Genomic DNA, 21,754 nt, shown 5'->3' with positions numbered 1-21,754 from the left:
ATACAGGAATGGTAAAATAAGAAGTCACACAGATGTCTCAAACTATAAATGCTCATGTTTGAAGATGCGCGTCAGAATCATGTCAAAGGTTGATGAGTATTTTGGAGCCAATTTTGTTTATGCTGTTCTTCTAGGAAGCCCTGTATGAAAACACGTGTGGCCACCTGCCAAGGGACCTGCAACAAGTTTTTTGGTGGGAAAGTAAAAAAAACTGGGATTATTCTTTCATTTCTATTTATTTACATTCTTCAACTAGTACTGAAGAAATCAACTCTGTCCCTTTAATAGAAAAATTACTCCATCGGCTATCCTTTGTCTCCCCCCCATATATCATCACCCTCCCACTCAGTAGCTCTCCATCCTCTAGCTCTCCATTTGCTGCTCCTCCTGGCAGCATCTACACTCACGGCTGAAAGGAAGAACTGAAACCACGGCGCTCTGTGCGACTCATAATCCATGCCATTTAGGACATATGCAGAAACAGCCACTTCCCCTCCTCATCTGCATTGGAAAAGGTAGAAAAGCTTTCATTCTTTTTTTTTTTTTAATGTCAAGCTTTTTGATTCACAGCAATGATGTATTGGCGCAGTAACCTCTATATTTACCAGGGAAAATGTACTTACTCAGGAATACTGTATACATTTAAGTACAAATGAGAATATTCCTACTGTTTTAATATAATATTTAAATATTTTTTTACATAGAAAAATTATGTTTCCAAGGCTAAAGTCTGCAGTATAAACCTTACTAAAACTCAGATATTTTTCTGGCACTTAACTCACCTTTTGGTGTTTGCAGTGTAATAGAGGAAACGCTGGTGACTGTGGTGTTTAGTGAGGTTGTGAACTCAGACTTTGTACCTGGTATAAAGTTGGTTTTGAGGCAGTGCAGAGGTGAACTGTAGATCTTATCTCATGTTAAAAATCTGTGGTGCACCAAAATGTCAAGTCAAAAAAAAAGGGAAAGAAATAGTGTGCTCGTGGTAATAAATTAATGATCATGTGGCGTTGGAGGGTTGAAGCTGTTTGGCGGCCTCTGCAAAGGGTGGTATTAGCACACCAAGGTTATTCCTCACTCCCCCAATACTGATGTGTGATCGACTTCTTTGGAAACTCATAGCATGTTGGTTCATGCTTTGTGCTGCTTGTTGCACCCCTGGTTTACAGAAGTGTCTGGGATTCCCCTGGACCGAAACACTCTCACTTCTTCTGTTTGCACATTTCCTCCGCAGCTTCTCCCTAAATCAAAAGATTAAGGGTTGCTCTTCCTTAATGTAATTGAGGGTGTCGTTTGATTAATAAATGTGGAAATTGTGTACTTTTGAAACCCACAGTGAAAATATAGCATCAAAAAATATGCGGCTTTTCAACAAATAGATAAATTTTTGGACACTAGTACATTTATTTGATTTTAACATGGATATTCACATTATAGAAAAACACTTTTGCTCTAAATTTTTCTTCTTGTAATTTAATGTTGTGTGCTGGAGACATAAAGCTTCGTGGGCAAAAAAAAAAAATTAAACCTGATTTTATTCTATGTGAGAAAGTCAATGATGTCATAATAATGGCATCGCACAGATCTATGCATATAGATGTATTATCTTCTCCAAAATGGACACAGTGTCACTTCTGTATTACATGTCCATACTTCTGTTTTGCTCTACCAATGTGGACAGCAGCAGTACATGACTTCACAGTCGTTGATCGAGGAGAGTGTGATTCCCAGCACAACACGCGAGGCATGATCACAGAAGGGTTCTTCGCCAAGCTGCTGCTGTGTGACACTCTCATGGCCCAGGAATAGCACTGAGATTAGACAAGAACCTAAACCCTTCATGTTATTTTTATGAGTTCATAATGACATCAATTGCCAAGACCCCCGAAGCGTCAAAACCATGGCAGAGCTGAAGACACAGTGTCTCCTCACCTCTTCTGTAAATATTGACAACAATTTGAACATAAACTTTCGAATTAGGATTCACTCCAGAAGCCTGTTGTTACTGATTTTCTGTCCAGTTCTTGTGTAATTTGGCAAACCTCAGCCTTCACCTCTCTCTGTTTCCCTTCCTTAAGAATGGCTCTTGACAGACACCTTTCCTCTGAGACCATTTGTGAGACTTGAACATAAGATGCATCTCTCAAATGCATCATGTGTCAGGTCTTTCCTAGATTTGATTCGCATACTGATCCTCTGCTGTAGATAGTTTTTGTAGGCCAGTCTCCTACATTTTTTTTAATAACGCACTGCACACTATGCTGAGATATGCCATGTTTTTGCACCACGTATTGCACCCAAAGCAGACAATGTCCAAAGAAAAAGTTTGAAAGACCTTCGGGAAGCCTGGACCCACTGCTCCAGAAAGCAGCCTGGCTCTTTGGAAGCAAAACATAACGGAATGAGGAGTGGCACAGCACTTTGACAAATGACACAGAGGTCACAGGACAGGATATAGATCATTATGTGTCCAAATGCAGAGATTGTTCTCCATCAAGCTTTTACTCAAAATACATAATTTAACAAGAGCCAATGAAGGCTAAGCTGTGGCAGTCTGCAAGTAAACCCAGAATTTGCCAACATCTATTTCCCTCATCACACAGAGTGAGACAGGACTGGTGAGCTCAGCAAGGCACGCATATTTTAAGTCACTTTGCACTCTTCAAGAGGGCCTTTTTTTCAATAATCCATTATGCATAGCAGCTCTGGCTCTCCCTGGTATTTCTCCTACCTTTTTGACGTCAGTTGCCATTTGTGAGGGTTACCCTGACAACGGCCTGCCTCCCCGGGAGATGTCTGGTGGATAAGACGGCCCCGATAAAGCCTTTTACTGTTGCTACACATTTTAATTGCCTCTGATACTGTGAAAGTATTACATGGGGGTGTGATGGCATGTGGCCTAAAATCGAAACATCGGGATTAAAAAAAAACCAACATTTAGGAGGTGGGGGATTGACGTCCCGTTATCTCCACTCGATCGGATCCCCCACGTTTTGGGGTCATTATTGAGCAGTCCTGTGAAACTGAATTGGATATGATAGATCTATTTTTGAGCACACTGTTCTACACAAGACACATGCATTACCCAGTTTAAAAATGTCATATATAAAGGTGGTGTAATATGAGAAAAGATCACTGGAATTCCCCTGAACAATATGCACACAGATTTATGATATGAGGCAGAAAGATCAGATATTATCCTGGTGATTTTATATTATTATTATTTATTATTTATTAACTAAAATGAAAAACAAACCCTAACCCCCTCCCCTTATGGATTTCCAAAAACGTCAGTGATAATACGCTGAAATGTATTATTACAGCATGCTGAGAATTTTGTATCCACGCTGACAAACAGAAAAATCTAAATTGTGCCGACCTGTTGATGGTTTTGGGATGACTTGTAGTCAGCAGTATACAGGTACGTCAGTTCTTGCTGTTTCTCCTATGCCATAAAATCATCGTAAAATTCAAATGATGTTATTCACTTGCATGACTGCTATGCTTTGAGCTGTGTTGCTAAATTCGAATAAATGCAAAAATGTACAACAACACGACAAAGCTACTGTACACAATACCTGTTCCAGGCTCCAGGAAACTATTTATAGCCTCGGCAACATGTGTGTCTTTCTTTTTTTCACACACCAGGCTATTGATGTTCTATTTTTACAGTGTCAATTTGCTCCCCCCAACCCAACCCTGCTTCTTCCTTCCTGGTTGCTAAGCAATGGACCAAGGGACCTGATTGGCCTAGGATGTGCTTTTGGACACACTGACTGCGATTCTCAGCTGGTTAATGAATTCAGTCTTTTTTGCTCACTATACAGAGAGAACACAAGCTGACTTCTTCTTAGGCAGTTATCTTCCATTTAAAACCAATCTCTGATCCAAAACACTACAAAAACACAAAACAAAAAAAACGACAGCACTCAGTGTTGACTAATGTAGCACATGACTAGAGCTGAGCTGTAGCGGTGTTCAGGCTGCATGATTTAGCTCTACCTTGTGCAATTAGGAGTCTATTTTTGCATAACTTCAGACATGATCTGACAAAATGCTAAAGGGTGACCCAGTATTATGTCATCTGTGAAACCGGCTGGCTTAAACTTGTTAGTACAACTTTACAAGCACGCTATAAATGAAACAGTAATACTAAATCCACTTAAATGTTCTGATTATCTTTATTATGACTGATAAGATGTATTTTCTATAACACATGGGCAAATTATTGATTGTGGTTTTGGCAGGTGTCATCCTACGGATCGAATTTCTATTTTGCTAAATGCTGTAGAATGTGTGGTTTTAATGTATGAATACAGGCTAATGAATAAAACATACTGTGAATAATATCCTGTTCCGAGGCTGTGCAAATTAACACTGTAAAATAAAGAAAATGTAATCCCATTGGCACTAATGGCAAACCATCCAAGGCATATGTCTCTGCTATCATGGTAATCCTAATCCTCATACTACTGCTGTGTGTATGAATTAAATTAGACTTAATCTGCCCCCATGCAACTCCGAAAGGAAACCAGGCGCTGGAAAACTTTCATCTCCTTTCCATTGATTATGGCTCGTGCAGAGATATGGAAAAGCCTATCCCACTGCTCCCTTTCATTGGCCCCATTAAATATTCATCCTGTCCTAATGGAGAGAGATCGTTTTCAATGAACCCACTGCAGGCCAACTGCTGTGTGCCAGGGTGAGACTTGGCACAGCTGTCTCCTGAGGGATTTCAGTTTGTTTTAGACAGATTTATAATTCTAACTCACTCATTAGATTTGTCTGAATAGTAAAGCAACGAAATCCATTAAACTGTCAAGAAACCAAAGGATGACTAGAGAAAGTAGACAAATATTTCTGCTACTTTGATGATGAAGAGCGAGCTATGTTTGTCATACACATTTTAGAGCTGCATTTACCACTCATTTTTGATTTTGATTAATCGGTTCATTTCTTGTCTGGCCTTTCACGGTGCGAAGCTCTACAGCAGACCTGCAGGTACCTTCACGTCTCAGCCATCGCTAGTCTATGTGGTCACAACTGTTGCTGTTGACAGACTACATTCGTGAAGTTGTTAAAAACACTGCAGTCTCCTCACCTTTCACTTCTACTGCAGTGTCTGCGTTATTTACTCAGTTTGTATTTGAATGAGAGGGCAAAGGTGGAGTTTGCAAACCTTAGATGACTGTCGTTTGAATCACTACAATGACTGGCTTTTTAGGTCTAATATTTGTTTCCTGTATCCCATTCGGTTCCTTTTTGTAGAGGGAGCTGCCAGACGGTACCATTTCGCCCGTAGGGTGTACGAGTCATTATAGATATTTTTAGAGCTAGTTAAAGTGTTGTTAATGATTCCTCGAGATTATTGACGTAATTATAACTAATTTAGTACGACATTGTTACACTACAAGTTGTTGTATTAACAAGGAAACATGAATATGAATGTGTCATGTAGCGGGCACCCCTCAGCGTAGGCTGTTGCTATGTTCCCACTTTCATGGGTGTGGTGATTAGCCTGCTTGGTGAAAATTTTAGTCAAATCCGACACGAGTCGCGCTCGCTTCTGACCATTTAAACCGATTAAAACGGGCTTAAAATTAGCACGGCTCCCTTTGCGATTCCCTCACAGCTGTGGCCATGGTTGTCGTGTGAAAACGGATCGGTGTGACTCGGACTGAAGGACGGACGGAGCCCCAAACCGCCTGTTTTCAGGTGAGGACGTGCACTCAAGTCTTGATATTTTGGTGGCGTTTTTTTTTATTTTTCTTTTACAAACGCTATTTCCTGCTCTGGTCGCGGCTGTTTTTGTTTGTTTTACATTGAGCTCGGCTGATATGCAAAAACCGCCGTTAGCTGGTTCGCTCCAGGCAGCAGTGTTGAAATAACTGTTCCCGGGCTGCGCTGTTTTCTTTCTCTAAGCTAAAAGCTTTACGTTGTTGAAATTTCTCTGCTCACCAAACGCGGCCTTTTACACACTGTCAGGCGGAACTGTAGGGGCAAAACCCTTCACTGGGCAGACAGCAGTTCAGATATTTCCATTTCATACATCTGGTTCTCTCATATGTGGCTGCGTAGATTTTCTTTTCCTTTTCTACTAAATATACATGACAGCCTTCCTCTGAGCATCAACTGGTGCCGCGCCGTTTGGCTCCTGCTCTTTGGTCCGTGTGTCACGGATGTATTCAGTGTCTTTACACGTTTGTAAAAATGGAATACATTTTGCTTTTGGTCTTTGCATAGTAAAGTGTTTCACTGTTTAAACAAAAAGCTTTTAAATGTGGGGAAAGCTAGACCGGCTAGCTGATTGGTCGATAAGATGATCGGAAGGATGACCACAAATGTCCGCAGCTCGGTGTTTCGCAGAGGTTCATGTCCTACTATAAACTGAGTATGCTCGGGTTTGGGCCTCTGCTTTGACCCAGAGCAGTGTGACGCTTTGGGGGGATTTTATTTAAGCATTAACCTACTTCAGAACAAGTGTGGAAGCAATGAAATCATAATCATGGCGCATATTTCCTGTGCAGTTTCATATGTGCTCTAGTTATTGCAGGAAGCCTCACCATACGGGACATTTTTCAGATATTTGCTTCATTCTCTAGATGTCTGGAATAGTCTGTAGGTCACCTGAACAAGTTCACACCTGTGGAGTTGCCCTGCTGCCTCCTACTCATTTCAGTAGGTGCACATTCACTACAAATCACGTTTTGTCTTTTTGGTGTGTTTTCTAACAAATAACCCAGCACGTGGCATCAGCTGAAGACAAACAAACAAAAAATCTAATACTAGTCAATCTTATCTAGTAATCGGAAGCTCGGTGGTTCGATCCCAGATATTGATGCCTTCATCTGAGGGTGATAGAGCACTTAGACAAAGCAAAAAGACCTTGTGTGAACAAGGCATATTGTATAAAGTGCTTTGAGTGCTCGCTAGACAAGAGCCTGAAAAACGTTGGTTTAGAGCACTGATTGATTCCAAGTAATTAAAATTTTATCACAAGGTGTAAGTCATTCTTTTTAATAATAAGAGGATTTGTGCTGTATACAGGTATAAGATATGATTTCAGAAGTCATAATATGGACAACTTACTGTAAGCACTGGTATAAGGTGCTCACAGCAGGCCCAAGTGTGTCCACACCTGGATGTTGGTAAACCTCCTGCTCATTTTATTTTGCCGTGCCCCTAAAGCTGCTGCTCTGTTAACCAAACTAGACCACTGTGTGTTCTCACAGTTGGATTTTTCTGATTCAGATCTCATAGGATTTGCCTTTGGAGTTCCCATGCTGTCCTTAGGTGTAGTTCTGCCTTAACATGAACTACTGTGTCTGTGTGTCTGCAGGAGCAGACACTGAACAGTCTGACACGGATGTAGAGTTTAGTGAGCGAGCAGTGAACTTATGTGTCTTGGAGTTGGATACAGTTCAGATAACGTTTGTATTCCTCACACATGATAAACACAGACAGGTTCGCAGTATTGATTAAGTCATAAAAGCAGCAACAGCAGCCAGTATCATAGTCAAACTATTAAACTATTAATTAACATTCAAAGAAACAAAAAACAGTGAGTTTAAAAAAAAAAAAGATTATTATACTGCAGGCTTTGAGGCCATGTGTGTTTTTTCTGTTACTGTAACAAATCTAAATGTCATTTTAATATATTGTAGTTTTTATTTATTTTATAGATTTCTCGTGTCTTAATTAAAATGTTCTTTGTCCTGATGATTTGATGCTTTGTGAAACACTTTGTGAACTATATTGATCAGTACTTAAGTCATTACTCCTTACATTTGATTGCTGCTGTTAATGAGAAGTTATTAGATAAAAGTCACTTTGGCTTTATAGCTAAACATTTTGTGCACAAACACTGAGTGATGCTTAAGCTGTTTGTTGAGATTATTCTCAGTGATTTACCAGGTGACACATTCACCTGTAATGTGAAAGCTCTGCGGTATGAGACCAGGAGGAGACACACCCGGGCTCGGGGCATCAGCAGCTAGTGCTGGGCCCAGGCCTGGAGTCTTTGCACGATCAAAGATGCACATCTGTCCGCTGTCCTGATCCTTTGGGAAATAAGGGAGCAGCCGAAAATGCCTGTGGTCAGTTTTCAAAATAAAATGTAGCGTTTGTGATTATTTCCACCAGTGCCTTTCTGTCTTACATGTCCACAGTTTGAAGCAGGCAGCAGATGTTTTATCCCAGTTTAGGCACCGCGGTGTCCTGTCGGCCACTGGGAGCACCAGGCTGAACAAGATGAATGAATGCACGGAGGGCTGTGTGCTTGGATGTTGTGCAGAGAAGTAGCAATTGTGGCCTCCCGTGGCCTATCGCAGAGGCCCCAAATGTGGCGGCGGTGCCAAGCAGACCTATCTGCTATACTGGCACCACATACTAAACAATGGGCAGCTGCAACACACAGCTCCGCTTTTGTTGCGGCTGATCCTGGGCCATGATCTAGGTCTTTGTAGGCCAGCTCACTGGCTGCACGCATGACTCAAATCACACAAGTGGAGGGAAAAAATACACACATACACAAACGACCCGAGTTTCACAACTGTAAGTCACTACACGTAAATGTTGTATGAGCGTGTGTTTTGCCTGTCTTTGTGCTTACGACAGCACTTTCATGTGTTCTGTTTTAGCTGCTGAATGAATAATAATCACTACTGGAATATGAACATTCATGTGACACTCCCATAAATCAGTGCTTGCAGTTTTATTCTGGTTGGATATCCTTCTGTCTGTCAGCATTATGAAGCTGAATTATTTCTCACGTCATCTCCCAGCATAACCAGGAGGTGGAGAAGGTCAAACTGGGTGTTATGGTCCTCCACGAGAGGCACATGGTGACGTGGCAGAGAGGTACAGGGTAGTGGATCCAAAGCAGTGATAGCGTGGGTGCACATCACTGGAGAGCTGACGCCCAGACCCTTCTTAGTGGGGGTTGCGTCAGCTGGAGAAGCGCTGAGAGCGTTGCAGTGCCTGTCAAAGACCCCGTTGGCTGAGCCAAGGCCACGACGAGCAGTCGAGGTCTCTGTTGTGTCAGTGCAGTGGAAAAACGGGCCAAAACCAGCTCAAGTGATGTCGAGATAAAAGTCATCTGAACTGTATAAACATCTTATCATTATCTTATGTTGTTTACCTGCCTTTTTTTCCACGATTGTGCTCATGAATTACCTCGTGTACCACGGCTTTAAAGCATCTGCAAAACTGAAGCTGAAACACAAACATCCTCCTCGTTACATCTGCACTGTTTCCTGTGAAGAGGAAAGACTGAACTTGGTTTAATTGTTGAATTTTAGAAAACGGGACTAAAAATGTAATCTCCCTGAGTTTGTCTTCTGGACTGTGAAACAGAGTGGAAAGTCAGGGGGCGGGGCGAGGTATGTTGGAGCCGTGTGGAGGGGGGGTTGCTGTCCAAACATTTCCAAGGAGTGTGTAAGTGCTCTGTGACCCACATTCAGACTCCCCAAGGTAAAGGAAGTGGCAACCGGCATGTGCGCGTGCATGTTTGTGCGCATGCATCTGCAAAGGGATGACGCACTTAACCCTGACACACACATTTAGATAGACACTCACACACAAACTAAAAAATATATGCTTTCTTTCCCCACTTGGACATGTTATCAAATAGACAATCCAGATCTGCCCACAGTACACAACAGAGCACATTCAACACAAAAACACAGACTGCGGGCGGAGCAGCCAGTGCAATGCAGCAACACAAAAGGCTGATTGAGCCAGTAAAGGTCAGAGCCTGGCTCAGATGGCCTTTTGAACCAGACTGAGGAGGGTGTTTGAAGAGCCAGACCACCCTTGGAGCTCCGCCCGGCCCCACCCTCTGCAGCACCTTCTTCTTTGGTGTGAACCCAAACAGGATACTTGTGTTTGTTTCCCATCCTTCAACCTAAAAGTGTTTCTTCTGTCTTTCTTGCAGGCGTCAGCTGGTAAAGTGTGCGTGAGTGCGTGTGTGTGTGTGTGTGCGTGTGAGTTTGCATGCGTGTGTTTTCCCAGCGTAGTCGGTGTTTGGAGCAGAGCGTGGCCCATCAGCGAAACAATGAGCGAGCTGGAACAATTGCGACAGGAAGCTGAGCAACTACGCAATCAGATTCGGGTACGACGACATGCTGTTTGTGCTTTTTTGTTTATATTGTTGTTGTTGTTTTTGTGTGTGTGCATACATCACACGTGCGCCTCTGTGTGTTCACTGCATGCAGCGACACTGTGACGTGTGTAACTTTTGTCAGACCGTCACTTGAATAAACATCAGTCGGTCTGTGTGATTGCTGTTTGATCATCTCTGCGACTGGCGGTGAATCACAGCAGGTTTAAACACATTGATGAGCCGTTTGCTACGTGGTGGTTGAATACGCTAACATTTCCCGTTTTGTTATGTTGCAGGATGCCAGAAAAGCCTGCAGTGACTCCACTCTGTCACAGGTACGAGTTTAAGGTTACTATATATCTATAAATGCATTTACCATTCGGTTCATTGGTAGATCTTTTTGCCACACGTGTTACTTGTGAATAATGTGTGATAATTACATAAATTTGATCAATTATATCTCATGTAAATCAGAATAAAAACCGGGGATCTCAGTGTGTCAGTATTTACACATGCTGTCATTGGATCCATATAAATATCCCACAGACGTGCAGCAGCGTGAGCTCGTCTAACGTTCGCCCCGCTGCCTCGTCGACAGATAATGGCCTGTTTTTGGTGTCCACTGATGAGTGTGTGTGAGCCTTCTAGTGTAACCGCTGACACTTCTTCCTGTGTTTTGGCAGATCACAGCTGGTCTGGACTCGGTGGGCCGGATACAGATGCGGACGCGACGCACTCTCAGGGGCCACCTGGCCAAGATCTATGCAATGCACTGGGGGAGTGACTCCAGGTAGTGTGCTGGTTATACAGACAACAGAATTATTAACTGCAGCCAGGATGTGAAATTCACTCGAGCAATGTTCTTTTTCTGCTCTTTCATTGAGCGTCTGCTTACTACTAGAGATGGCACGATACCACTTTTTTATGTCCGATACGATATCATAAATTTGGATATCTGCCGATACCGATATGAATCCGATATAGTGTTTTTTAATCAACAAAACTGTTTTTTAATATCTTGCTGCATTTTGTATAAGTTCATACTCAAGTTTAAAACAACAACTACACTAAAGCTATTCTGTTATACCTGTATGCAAAAAAAAATATTTCATAGTTCAGCAATACTGATCAATCTAATAAACTTAAACCTACACCATCCTCCCTATTCTGGTATTTTAAAGAGTACTTAGCGTAAATATTAAGCAACCTAACTAATAGGGTTCCAACTCCCAGCAACAACAAAAATAAATAAATAAAAAATAGGGAACCACCTCTCACGCTCCACCTCATGATGCTTAATCGACGTAATCAACCTTAATTTGATGCAGTGTGAAAAAAAAATGCACAGAAATCAATTATTTTTCAAGAAATATTAAATAGATTCAACATCTTTCTTCAACAAAATTGCAGACTGCACAGATGGTACCTTCCCAAAGGAAAAAGTACTATAGCTTACTAGGGTATATTAGACTTAATAGTCACTATATACAGTAATGGACTTCTATTCATTTTGCATCAAATTAAAACTTTGGGTGTCAGATAATTATTTATTAAAAGCTCGACATTTTAAATGAGAATAAGAAAGAAAAGTATGTCTTTGTGCCCCCTTTTCCCTGTTCATGCCCTATCGGCCCCCCTGGCTAAACTTTGCTAGATCCGCCCCTGCACAGTTACCAGCGTCAGCTACGTAGAAAAAGATCCTGGTGTAGAAAGTAATATTAAATAAATTCTAACAACAGCTGATCAAGCTTAAACGTGCTTCTGTTGTTCAGCCGCTGGTTTCCTCTTTCTGGTGCAAAGTGGGCCAAAAACAAACCAGAGAGATGGACTCGCGACAGAAAAGCCGATCAGCTGATCATTAAGCAGTTTCATGATTGAAGTAGCAGCAAGAAGAGGCAGTCGCTCCATATATCGCTTGTTAAGCTTAACGCAGGAATGCTTTACAAACATTCAGAGATGGACTTACACACTTGCTTTACTTCTCTCGGGATAACTTTGTCGGAGATGAAATGCCAGGTTGCTAGCGAAGCTCCACATGCTATCCAGACCACCGACAGGTCCCACATGCCACAGCCGCTCTATCACGTGATGCATACTGCTCCGAGTGCTAACGTTCTGAGGCGAGTTACGGCGCGTTGCAAGTTTTGTGAGGTGCTTTCGTGATATTTAATGGATCGGATTACATTTTTTATTTTTCTCCGATATCCGATCCAGTAATTTAGGTCAGTATCGGACCGATACCGATACGTAATATCGGATCGGTCCATCTCTACTTACTACGGCTTTGGTTTTTGTTGTATTGGAGCATTCGTACATTAATCACTCAGCTGTTTTCTGCTGGAGGAGTCCAGAGCAGTGAATGTTGGACTTGTATTCACTGAGATGCTGCTTCGCCTGATGGCATCTTTTCTGAATTGGCAGTAGTTGATCTGCTTTGTCTCTAGCTGGCAGTGCTGGCACTGAATTTGAGTTCTGGTTGGTCAGTAACAGAATGACCGTGGTCAGACTACATGGAGTCTGCCTGTGGGGCTGATGGTCTGCTTTTTATTGAAATCAAATATGAACACACCTTTAGAAAGCAGTCATAACCATAAATCCTCAGTCACATCCTGGGTTCATCTCTGTTGATGCTTCATTTATACAACATTTATTAACAGTTTGTAGACCAACACAAGCTCCAGGTGAAAGTGTGCTGCACAGCAAAAATGAATTTACAGTCGTGAGGTTCACAACCTCTCGTATTTATTGCTGTTAAAAATTGTATCTTTGTGTGTGTGTGTGTCACTCTCTTTCTTTGTGTCTGTCTTCCAATGCAATGCACTGGTGCAGTGACGACAGTCCCAGGTGTGGGGCTAAACTACTACCACTACTGCTGTTCATGTTTTTACTGCTACCTGTCTATTAATATGACTAATACCACCATACATGGGACGAGCACCGTTTTACTGTGAGCACAATAGTAATCGCAGCTACCACAGCTTATTTAATAATCTTCTTAAGGATGCAGTTTGTAAGTTCCTAAAATCAGAACATTTTTAAAAATAATTAATATATTTCAAATTTTACCAGTGAGGAAATCTTCAGCTGTCGCTACATGCACTGAGTGCTCGATGAATTCAAGCTTACAAACTGCCTTTTTAACGGTTTGCTGCAGTTATGAGCACTGAGACGGAGCAGTTAATGTCACCATGAGTGTGCATGCACATCACTAATCCTTAGGCAATACGTTGGTAGATACAGATTAATAAGTGTCTCTGTTTTTGTAGTTAGTAGTTTTTATTAACATAAGATGCAGTTTCATTAGAAGGTTCTGCTCAGATGCACAGGTGTGTCCTCGTTGGTGTGTAGGTGTGAATGTGTGCCTGGGTGTGCCTCGCACCCTCCAGGTGACCCTGCAGGTGGCCACTGTTTGTTTTGTATACAGCTACTGACATTTGAGCATGATAGCTCTCCTCTTGATTTGTACCGCAGCACCAACAAGCTACTTCCTGTCCCCGGAGAGATGGAAACACCCAGTCAGGATAGGAGGGAGGGGTTCCAGCTGTTTGTGCATCTGCACCATCTGTAGATCTCGCCCTATCGTACCCATCTCTGACTCCACCTTTTCTCGGGGCTATTTTTGCTGCCGATACATTTAGCCGCCCCACCTCTGCTTCTTTCTAGCGCTTTCCCACCCGACAGTAGACTTTTATGTAACTGGGGTAATAAATATTCCACAGAGTGGGACATTACCTGGGACGAAGAGGCTTCCAGCGGGAGAAGAAGTGAGAGCGTTGTAACCAGGCTGACAGTGCAGCGCAGTAACTTGCAAGGCTGGCTCTCATTGCTTTTAATGAAACTGGATGCATGCAGCTTAGCTCGTGTAGGCTTTTCACCACGAGCTCAGAGTCACGCTGCTCTTCTCACCTCGTTTTTAGGTTACTTGTCAGTGCATCACAAGATGGGAAGCTAATCATCTGGGACAGCTACACAACAAATAAGGTTTGATTATTTTTGTTGTGATTTTTGTAACATCTACAACTGCACCTGCATTAAGATCCAACCCAGTGCAACGTAAAATAGTGATTTCAGACCCTCATCTCTCACGTATGCATCAGTTAATTATGGCTTCTACTTTCTTTATTTTATTTTGTTTGCAACAGCACCAGATGAAGAAATAGAAGAATCCATCCTTTCATTTCCTTTTTACTTAAGTTCCTATAAGTGAAAATAATGTTTTGATCAAATTTTCATCAGTTGAACTCAGCCTTGAAGCTTTTAGTCAAACTAAGGCGCCACATGAAGCGCTTTCACTGTATTTAATAACGAAATCACTTTCCTTTTAATCAGATGCACGCCATCCCTCTGCGCTCTTCATGGGTGATGACGTGCGCCTACGCCCCTTCTGGAAACTACGTGGCCTGTGGAGGTTTGGACAACATCTGCTCCATATACAGCCTGAAGACCCGCGAAGGCAACGTGCGCGTCACCAGAGAGCTACCTGGACACACAGGTAAGCACACGCTCAGCCAAGAAACAAATACAGACGGTTAATTACAAACGAGCACTAGAGCCACATGAAGGGGAAAAGTTAGTGAAACTGTCCGTCAGAGTCTCAGAAAGTCATCGTTTGTGTTTTAGCTCGTAAACACAGGGTGGGGATAAGTGTGAGGATGTTGGGGAGCTCTGCAGAAAGCTGCAGCGATCAGAAGGAAAACCAGAACTGATCCGAAACGTTTGAGTCGTCTCACTAACTCATCTACATGAGCCGGTTTAGAGGCTGGCGTGGAGTCGTTTGATTCATCAATCTTCACATTTCAACTTTATTCTCAGAATGAATAATATTTTTCTTAATGTGGCCCTGATACTCTGTCATAATTCACAGACCCTCAATAAGATCTTTCATATTTCTTTCTTTTTTATTATTTGTTGCTTTTATCGGATAGTGAAGATTAGACAGGTGAGTCTGGGGGAGGGAGAGACCAGCGACCCTTATATTTATTTATTCTGTTTTCATATTAAACATTTGAATCCAATCTGACTTCTGTACTGTAGCTGTAGATCCTGCATGTCCTGGCTGACGGGGGCCATAAGGGCTTTTCTACAGTGTAGTGGCTCACACCTCCCCAGTTTGATTTCAGGAGGAGACATTAATCCCTTTAGGGTTGCATTAGGAAGCACAGCCAGTGTGAAACATGTGGAAGAGCTGACAGTAGGAGAGAGGAAGTACACAGTGTGAGTGGGGAGCACACAGGAGTCCTCGTCTCATCTGGAACCTTCTGTTTGCCTCCAGGTTATTTGTCCTGCTGCCGTTTCTTGGATGATAACCAGATACTCACCAGCTCTGGAGACACCACCTGGTGAGCAGTTTAAACCATTCAAATATTCCAGTGATGTTTCGCAGTAGACTGCGGACGCTCTTACGAGCTGCGTAACGTGCATGTTGTCATCACAGGAGGTTTGTAAAGCTGCGTGCAGAGCCTTTGATCACTGCGATGATATTGCAATACGATCCATGAATGAGAAAGTCTAATAAAGCATATTTTTCATAAAGAATTCATATGTCTTTCCTGCTTCCTTGTTGCAGTGCATTGTGGGACATAGAGACGGGCCAGCAAACTACAAGCTTCTCTGGCCATACAGGCGATGTGATGAGCTTGTCTTTGAGCCCGGACTACAAGACCTTTGTGTCGGGAGCCTGCGACGCCACTTCCAAGCTGTGGGACATCCGCGACGGCATGTGCAGGCAGTCGTTCACCGGCCACGTGTCTGACATCAATGCCGTCAGCGTGAGTACCCGAGATTTAATCGCAAGGAGACGTGGGAGCGTCGGCGATCACAAAGACTATTGCAGATTGATTATGTCTCAGCATTTTAGAAGTAAATGTGACCTGGTGTTTATCTTTTTTATGAGCGCTTCCGCGTAGCAGACTTCTAGGAAAATTGTGGGCTGATCCTGTGTTTATTCCAAACAAACGGCTGTCACCGTAGCCTGACAGAGAACCGGGATAATACTGGAGCAAATGTTGAGCAGGAAGAGCACCCAGCCAAAGAGGGTGGAGGGTGAAGTCTGACTGAAATGTATTAATAAAGTTATCATTTAGTCAAATGAAAAAGGCTCATTTTAAAAACCTGAAGACGACGTGAAGCCTGGTTAAAGTTCACGGCCTTTATGTCAGCATGATGAAAGCAGAGCGAGTGACAGACTGAAGCTGAGCACCTTCCTGTGGAGGAGCAGTGACGTCAGTGTTTGACAACAATAATCATCAGTGTGTTGGTTGTCATGCTTCCTGTATTATAATCTTTTCCTGGCAGTGTAAAACAGGCATCGTCATAGAAACGACTTCCTTAGAGACAAAACCCTGAAAACGTACAATTCATCACTTATCTGCGCGATCCATGTCCCCCCCCCGACAGTTTTTCCCCAATGGGAATGCCTTTGGGACGGGCTCTGATGACGCCACCTGCAGGCTGTTTGATCTGCGTGCAGACCAGGAGCTGATGACGTACAGCCACGACAACATTATCTGTGGCATCACCTCCGTGGCGTTCTCCAAGAGCGGCCGCCTGCTCCTGGCCGGCTATGATGACTTCAACTGCAACGTCTGGGACACGCTGAAGGGCGAGCGTGCAGGTGAGTCACACCTGAACTCTGATTGTGGGTTCTCTACTACTGACAAATGTCAAGAACTTATTCAGCTCCTGTAAACAGTTTGTGTTCATGAAGACGCCCATGTGACTTTTTAACGATCGGTGGCGTCTGTCAGCTAATGACGTGCACGTCAGTGAACCTTGCTGCTTGTGCAAATACAGCATTTCAGATTTCTTATTGTTCAACAGCAGGGTCCGACTGGTCCCATTAAGGTTGTGGTATTATTTAGAGTTGAAGGACTCAGATGAAGTGAGGGAAATGCACGCAAACTGAATTCAACTCTTCTGAAGTGTGTTTATTTAAATTCAAACCAGCGAAACCAGTGGACTTTTGTTTTCGACGAGATAACGGATGTAAAACACGAGCTGATAAATACAGACATCATGAAGGCCTGCATCACTTATACAGCTGATGTTTTAAAGTCATTGCTGACCTGCAGTCTCGATTCTCAGTGGGATGGAGGTTTGTTTTGACCCTACCTGTGACTGTGGTTTGTTTTTCACCCTCCAGGTGTGTTAGCGGGCCACGACAACAGAGTGAGCTGCTTAGGAGTGACGGGCGACGGCATGGCTGTGGCCACCGGCTCCTGGGACAGTTTCCTCCGGATCTGGAATTAAACGAGCCTGTCATACTCAAAAACTACCCCCTCCTCCCTCCACAACCCCACCCGGCATATCCCAACTCATCACTGGGCGGGTGCACACACTGTGTTAGCTGACTCTCCTTAACTCAGCCCCCAGTTATCATCTCTGCTGGTGACCTGTGAGAAAGCACCAGATGTTTAGTTTTGTTCACCGAGCTGTTGCTCAGCAGCAGAAGTCAGAGCGTCCAGGAAAAATGTTACAGAAAAGAAGATTTGGTCCTCACACGAATAATTTTCCAAAGGTATGTGTTACCATGACTAACAACACGATTAGCATCGGTGTCTAACATGTACATTTATATATAAAGACAGTATATACATATATATGTATAGCATTGTGTGTGTATATATGCATCATATATGCATATATAATGTGTATGTATATATTTTTTTAGATTATTTCCAGCCCTTGAGTTGTTTTTTTTTTTATAAATATCATTTTTGATATTGTATTTTATTTTGAATGGACATACTCATGTAATGCAACAAGATGCCAAATCGTGTGGGAGTTTAAACGGATACAAAGCAGTGTAATGTTTCCAAATTTTCCCGTTGATTTAGTGGCACCGATTCATCGTGCAGGAAAACAGGATCTGACACCTAAACCAAAAATCAAACTCACCTTATTCACCTGTATCTCTGTGTCATGGTTACAGGTGGTGACATCATTCATGCACCCTGTACCTGTAAATGTTGCATTCATGTCAATGATGGCTGTGATCGCTCTCTTTTTAAAAAAAGAACAAAAACCAACAAAAAAAACCTGAATCCCAGCGTTCCCACCAGTCTTTTATTTTGGAAGGAAGTGATTGGAGTGCTGTGGTTTAAGTCTGGATCCAGCTTTAACCCCAACGTAGAAACTGGTGAATTGTAGACTCAGATAGAAAACTTTATTTTATCCGAGGCCCTGCTTGAGTAGACTGTGGATGCTCAGGGGGCCGCTTCGGTCGCAATGATAGGATTGAAGGAGGTCGTTGCATCCCTGTTTCGTGCGGCCTACGCAATCTGAGATCACGCACCGCCCTTCAAATGACGCCGGTGTCCTTGCGCTGCAAGTGGACACCTTATCCCCGAGCGGCCTTTTAAAGGAGGAGCTTCATGTCAGGACCGCCAAGGACATTAGTGAGTCCATCAGAAGGAGGGATGACTTCCACAGCTCACCGTGACGTTTCTTTTCAATGAAGGATGGGTTGTTTGTCATTAACAAGGTGTGTGACTGGAACCATGGCAGCCACTCCCAAAGTCACAGCAGTGCCACCACAGGCCTGTAACAAGAAGAAAAAACAAAACTACACATTTTTAAGGGTTTAACACTTTCACTGTTTTCAACAGAAACATTATGAACTGTTACATATGGCAAGTGAAATGTACACTTAGTAGAGAGCTAGAAAAGCACTCATGAACTGTAGTACAAATGTTAAACCGTCGAGCACACGTGACTTATTTACACATAGACGTGGTAATTCTGATTTAAGTATTTTCTTATCGTGCATCTTCCATTATTCTCAGCTCCTTAAAAGGCTTTAAACACTCACACATGTGACGTGTGTGAGTTGGACCTATCCATCAGCTGTCTCAGGTGCCTATTTATAGATGTAAACATTGAGCCGCACGGCTGGATAACGAGGGTTGGTGCACCTGTGGATGTGGAGCTATCGTGTCTCCATTCTGCCTTACGATATCATTCATAATTGGAGGTTAAACTAGCTTCAGCTACCGTAATGTTTTTCTCTCACGCTTCCTGTTTAGGCGCTGATCAATAAGAACGTTTTCCCCGTAGAACACTACAAAACGAAGGCGTGCCTGCAGAAAACCCACCGCAACACCACAGACGGCTTAGAACGAGTGCTCAGCAGCACCTTTTATACAACTCTGCTTTCTAATATTACTACTGCAGATCAGTTTGTAGTATGTGTGAGATGCCCGTTTGCCCCCGTGTCAGTCTACTGACCCGCTGCTTCGTCACAGCTTTGCATCATGAAAGTCCTTTTTCAGCAAATGTTAAAAAGCAGTTCTAGTTTTTGAACCTGAGAATATCTTTGTGAGGTGTGTGTGGGGTGTAATCTGATGACGTTTGTGGATAACGTATAGATCCAAGTGTTAGACTGGTGCCAAAGTTACCCACAGACCTTGAGCTGTGAACTGAAAACTACACGTTAGCTCACTGTACTCCAGTGGCAGCCTCCTCCTCTTCCTCCATCAAATCAAAAGTCACCTCAGCGTCTGATTTTAAATCCAGTCTGGTGTTTGATGATCAAACAGGGCGGCTGCTTACATGTGATGGTGATGATGAGGAGAGGACGATGAGTTTTCCCAGAGTGCTGACAGAGCTCATTTTTCTATTCAGGTCGGTGGACATAAGGTGTTCACGGGTCCTCAGCTTGAATTTAAAGAAGCAGTATGAAATTTTAGGAAATGTGCTTTCTTGCAGTCGTATCAGAATATTAAAGTTAATTAAAATGTCACTGGATGCCACTGTAAATACAAACTAATATTCAGACTGTCACAGAAACCAGACAACATAATACATGAATGGGTTTGTTTTTCCAATTTATTGCTTAAAAATGTATTGAGACATTTCTTTCACTGGGAAAAATTCACAGTAACGATGTGCAAGTCTCAAACTCACAAAACCACACATATCAGACGTGATGCATCAGGGTTAAACAGCCAATTCATCACCAGGAACATCCAAAGCCTCCATCCTGGTGTTTGTGATAAGAGTGTGGCCTTCAAACTGCACGATCGTGGGTTAATTACTTGACACTCGTGTGTCATTAGCATAACGTGACCAAAATGTACAAATTAGACTTTATTTATTAATCTAGTGTGACTCTGAGCAGCTGAGTCTGTAAACTGGTAGAGGTGCATTGTCTGTGATGCCTGACAGTAACTAGATGCTGCGTGTTTGTGTTCAGCTTCATAACGGCCTTTGTCACAATTAAAAGTGCTTCTCTTAATGAGGAAAAACACTTTTCTCAACATTTTTCCTGTAAAAACAGAAACAACTTCAAGATTAAATGGACTCGTATTCATACTACCTGAGCTGCATTCAGCCATAGCGCTTTATTCTGAGATCCACACAATGAAGAATAATGAAAGGCAGGGTTTCCTAGAGAGGCAAACGATGACTGTACAGAAATATGCAGCCTCTAAATATTGTTGTGAGATTTTGCCTTCCTTTCGGCGCTTTTAAAGAATAAATAGGATCCATCTCTGCCATCTTAGCGTGCGAGTCCCCGTGCCAGGAAGTGAGTAGACACCTTCCCCACAATGTTGAGCTGTTCCTTTAGTTTTTTCACTTTCATTTGCCAACATTAGCTGTGAAAAAAAAAACACCTCAGCCCTTAACAGCTTAAAAGGAAGGGAGTGTGTGTGTGTGTGTGTGGGGGGGGGGTGTTGTCTGCATTACTGACAGTGACTTAGCAGACAACCATCGTGTCGCTCTGTAATTCAGCACTATTAGCAGCTGGAACCCGGGAACAGTAATCCTTTTATGTGCCTGTGCCGTTCGCTCATGCAAGTAGAGCAGGAAATTCTTCAGTCAAAAAAAAAAACAAATACAGGTGCTTGACTTCATCTAACTGTTGTATTTACCTGAAGTCTTTTCCATCCCCGCAGCCCTACGTGATGTCCTTATTTGATACTTTTAGAGTCCAAAAGTACCAAAAACCGCATTGTGTTCATTATTGAAGTAGACTTGACTGCACGCTGTTGTTTTTCAGCAGCTTTGGCGCATGCAGTGCAGATGTTGAACCTCAGAGCAGGCTTGCAAACGTCATTGCTGCACGCGTTCGCAGTATTTTTGGCAAAGGCCGTGCAAGTTCATCAGAAAATGGAAAAGTTGTTTCTGAAAGTCGCTCATCGGAGGAAAAAAGTATTCCCCATTAGCATTACAGGACCACCGCCGCCACCGCATGGTCACAAGAAAATGCACTGCCCTTCAAATCTACTTTGACTTACTGTTTGATTTTTATTTATTATGTTTTAAGCCAGTAAAGACCAGGGACTTGGTGCCATGATAATTCTCTTACAGTGCTATTGTGTGAAATTATAATCACTTGTTATGGAATAATTTTTATAGTCTTTTTTTCACACCAGACCTTTTTTTTTTTTTGTATTTGTACAGTGGCGTGGTGATACTGATATGTTGCCATGAATTATTGTAACCAATAAAAAGCTTTTAACCAAGAAAACATGGATGGTCTTTGCAAACAAATACACAGCGCACACTCACGCAAACTTTCCCGCCCATATAACTGTGAAACACATCTACACACAAAGTCAGTCAGTGAGGTAGTTTGAGCTCAAAATGCTCTTTTTAACTATTATGTAAAGCACATACGAGTCATTTGATCGTTATTTACTTAGAAGTTAAAAC

The 21,754-nt window shown here is 42.6% G+C and overlaps 1 protein-coding gene across 1 annotated transcript; it reads left to right on the top strand.

The window, feature by feature from the left end:
- Positions 1-5,483: 5,483 nt before the first annotated feature.
- On the top strand, positions 5,484-20,961 carry LOC309699749 (guanine nucleotide-binding protein subunit beta-4). Its single transcript, XM_082522903.1, has 10 exons — positions 5,484-5,712; positions 9,932-10,108; positions 10,396-10,434; positions 10,783-10,889; positions 14,017-14,080; positions 14,429-14,591; positions 15,372-15,438; positions 15,666-15,867; positions 16,496-16,712; positions 17,241-20,961. The coding sequence occupies exons 2-10, from the start codon at positions 10,052-10,054 to the stop codon at positions 17,345-17,347; spliced, it is 1,023 nt and encodes a 340-aa protein (XP_082379029.1). The 5' UTR covers positions 5,484-5,712; positions 9,932-10,051; the 3' UTR covers positions 17,348-20,961.
- The last annotated feature ends 793 nt before the right edge of the window (positions 20,962-21,754 follow it).

This window comes from Aulonocara stuartgranti (assembly GCF_965226115.1).
Source record: "Aulonocara stuartgranti genome assembly, chromosome: 23".
Taxonomy (NCBI): domain Eukaryota; kingdom Metazoa; phylum Chordata; class Actinopteri; order Cichliformes; family Cichlidae; genus Aulonocara; species Aulonocara stuartgranti.
The sequence above is the reverse complement of the archived record's forward strand: the minus strand, read 5'-3'. Positions and strand labels throughout refer to the sequence as shown.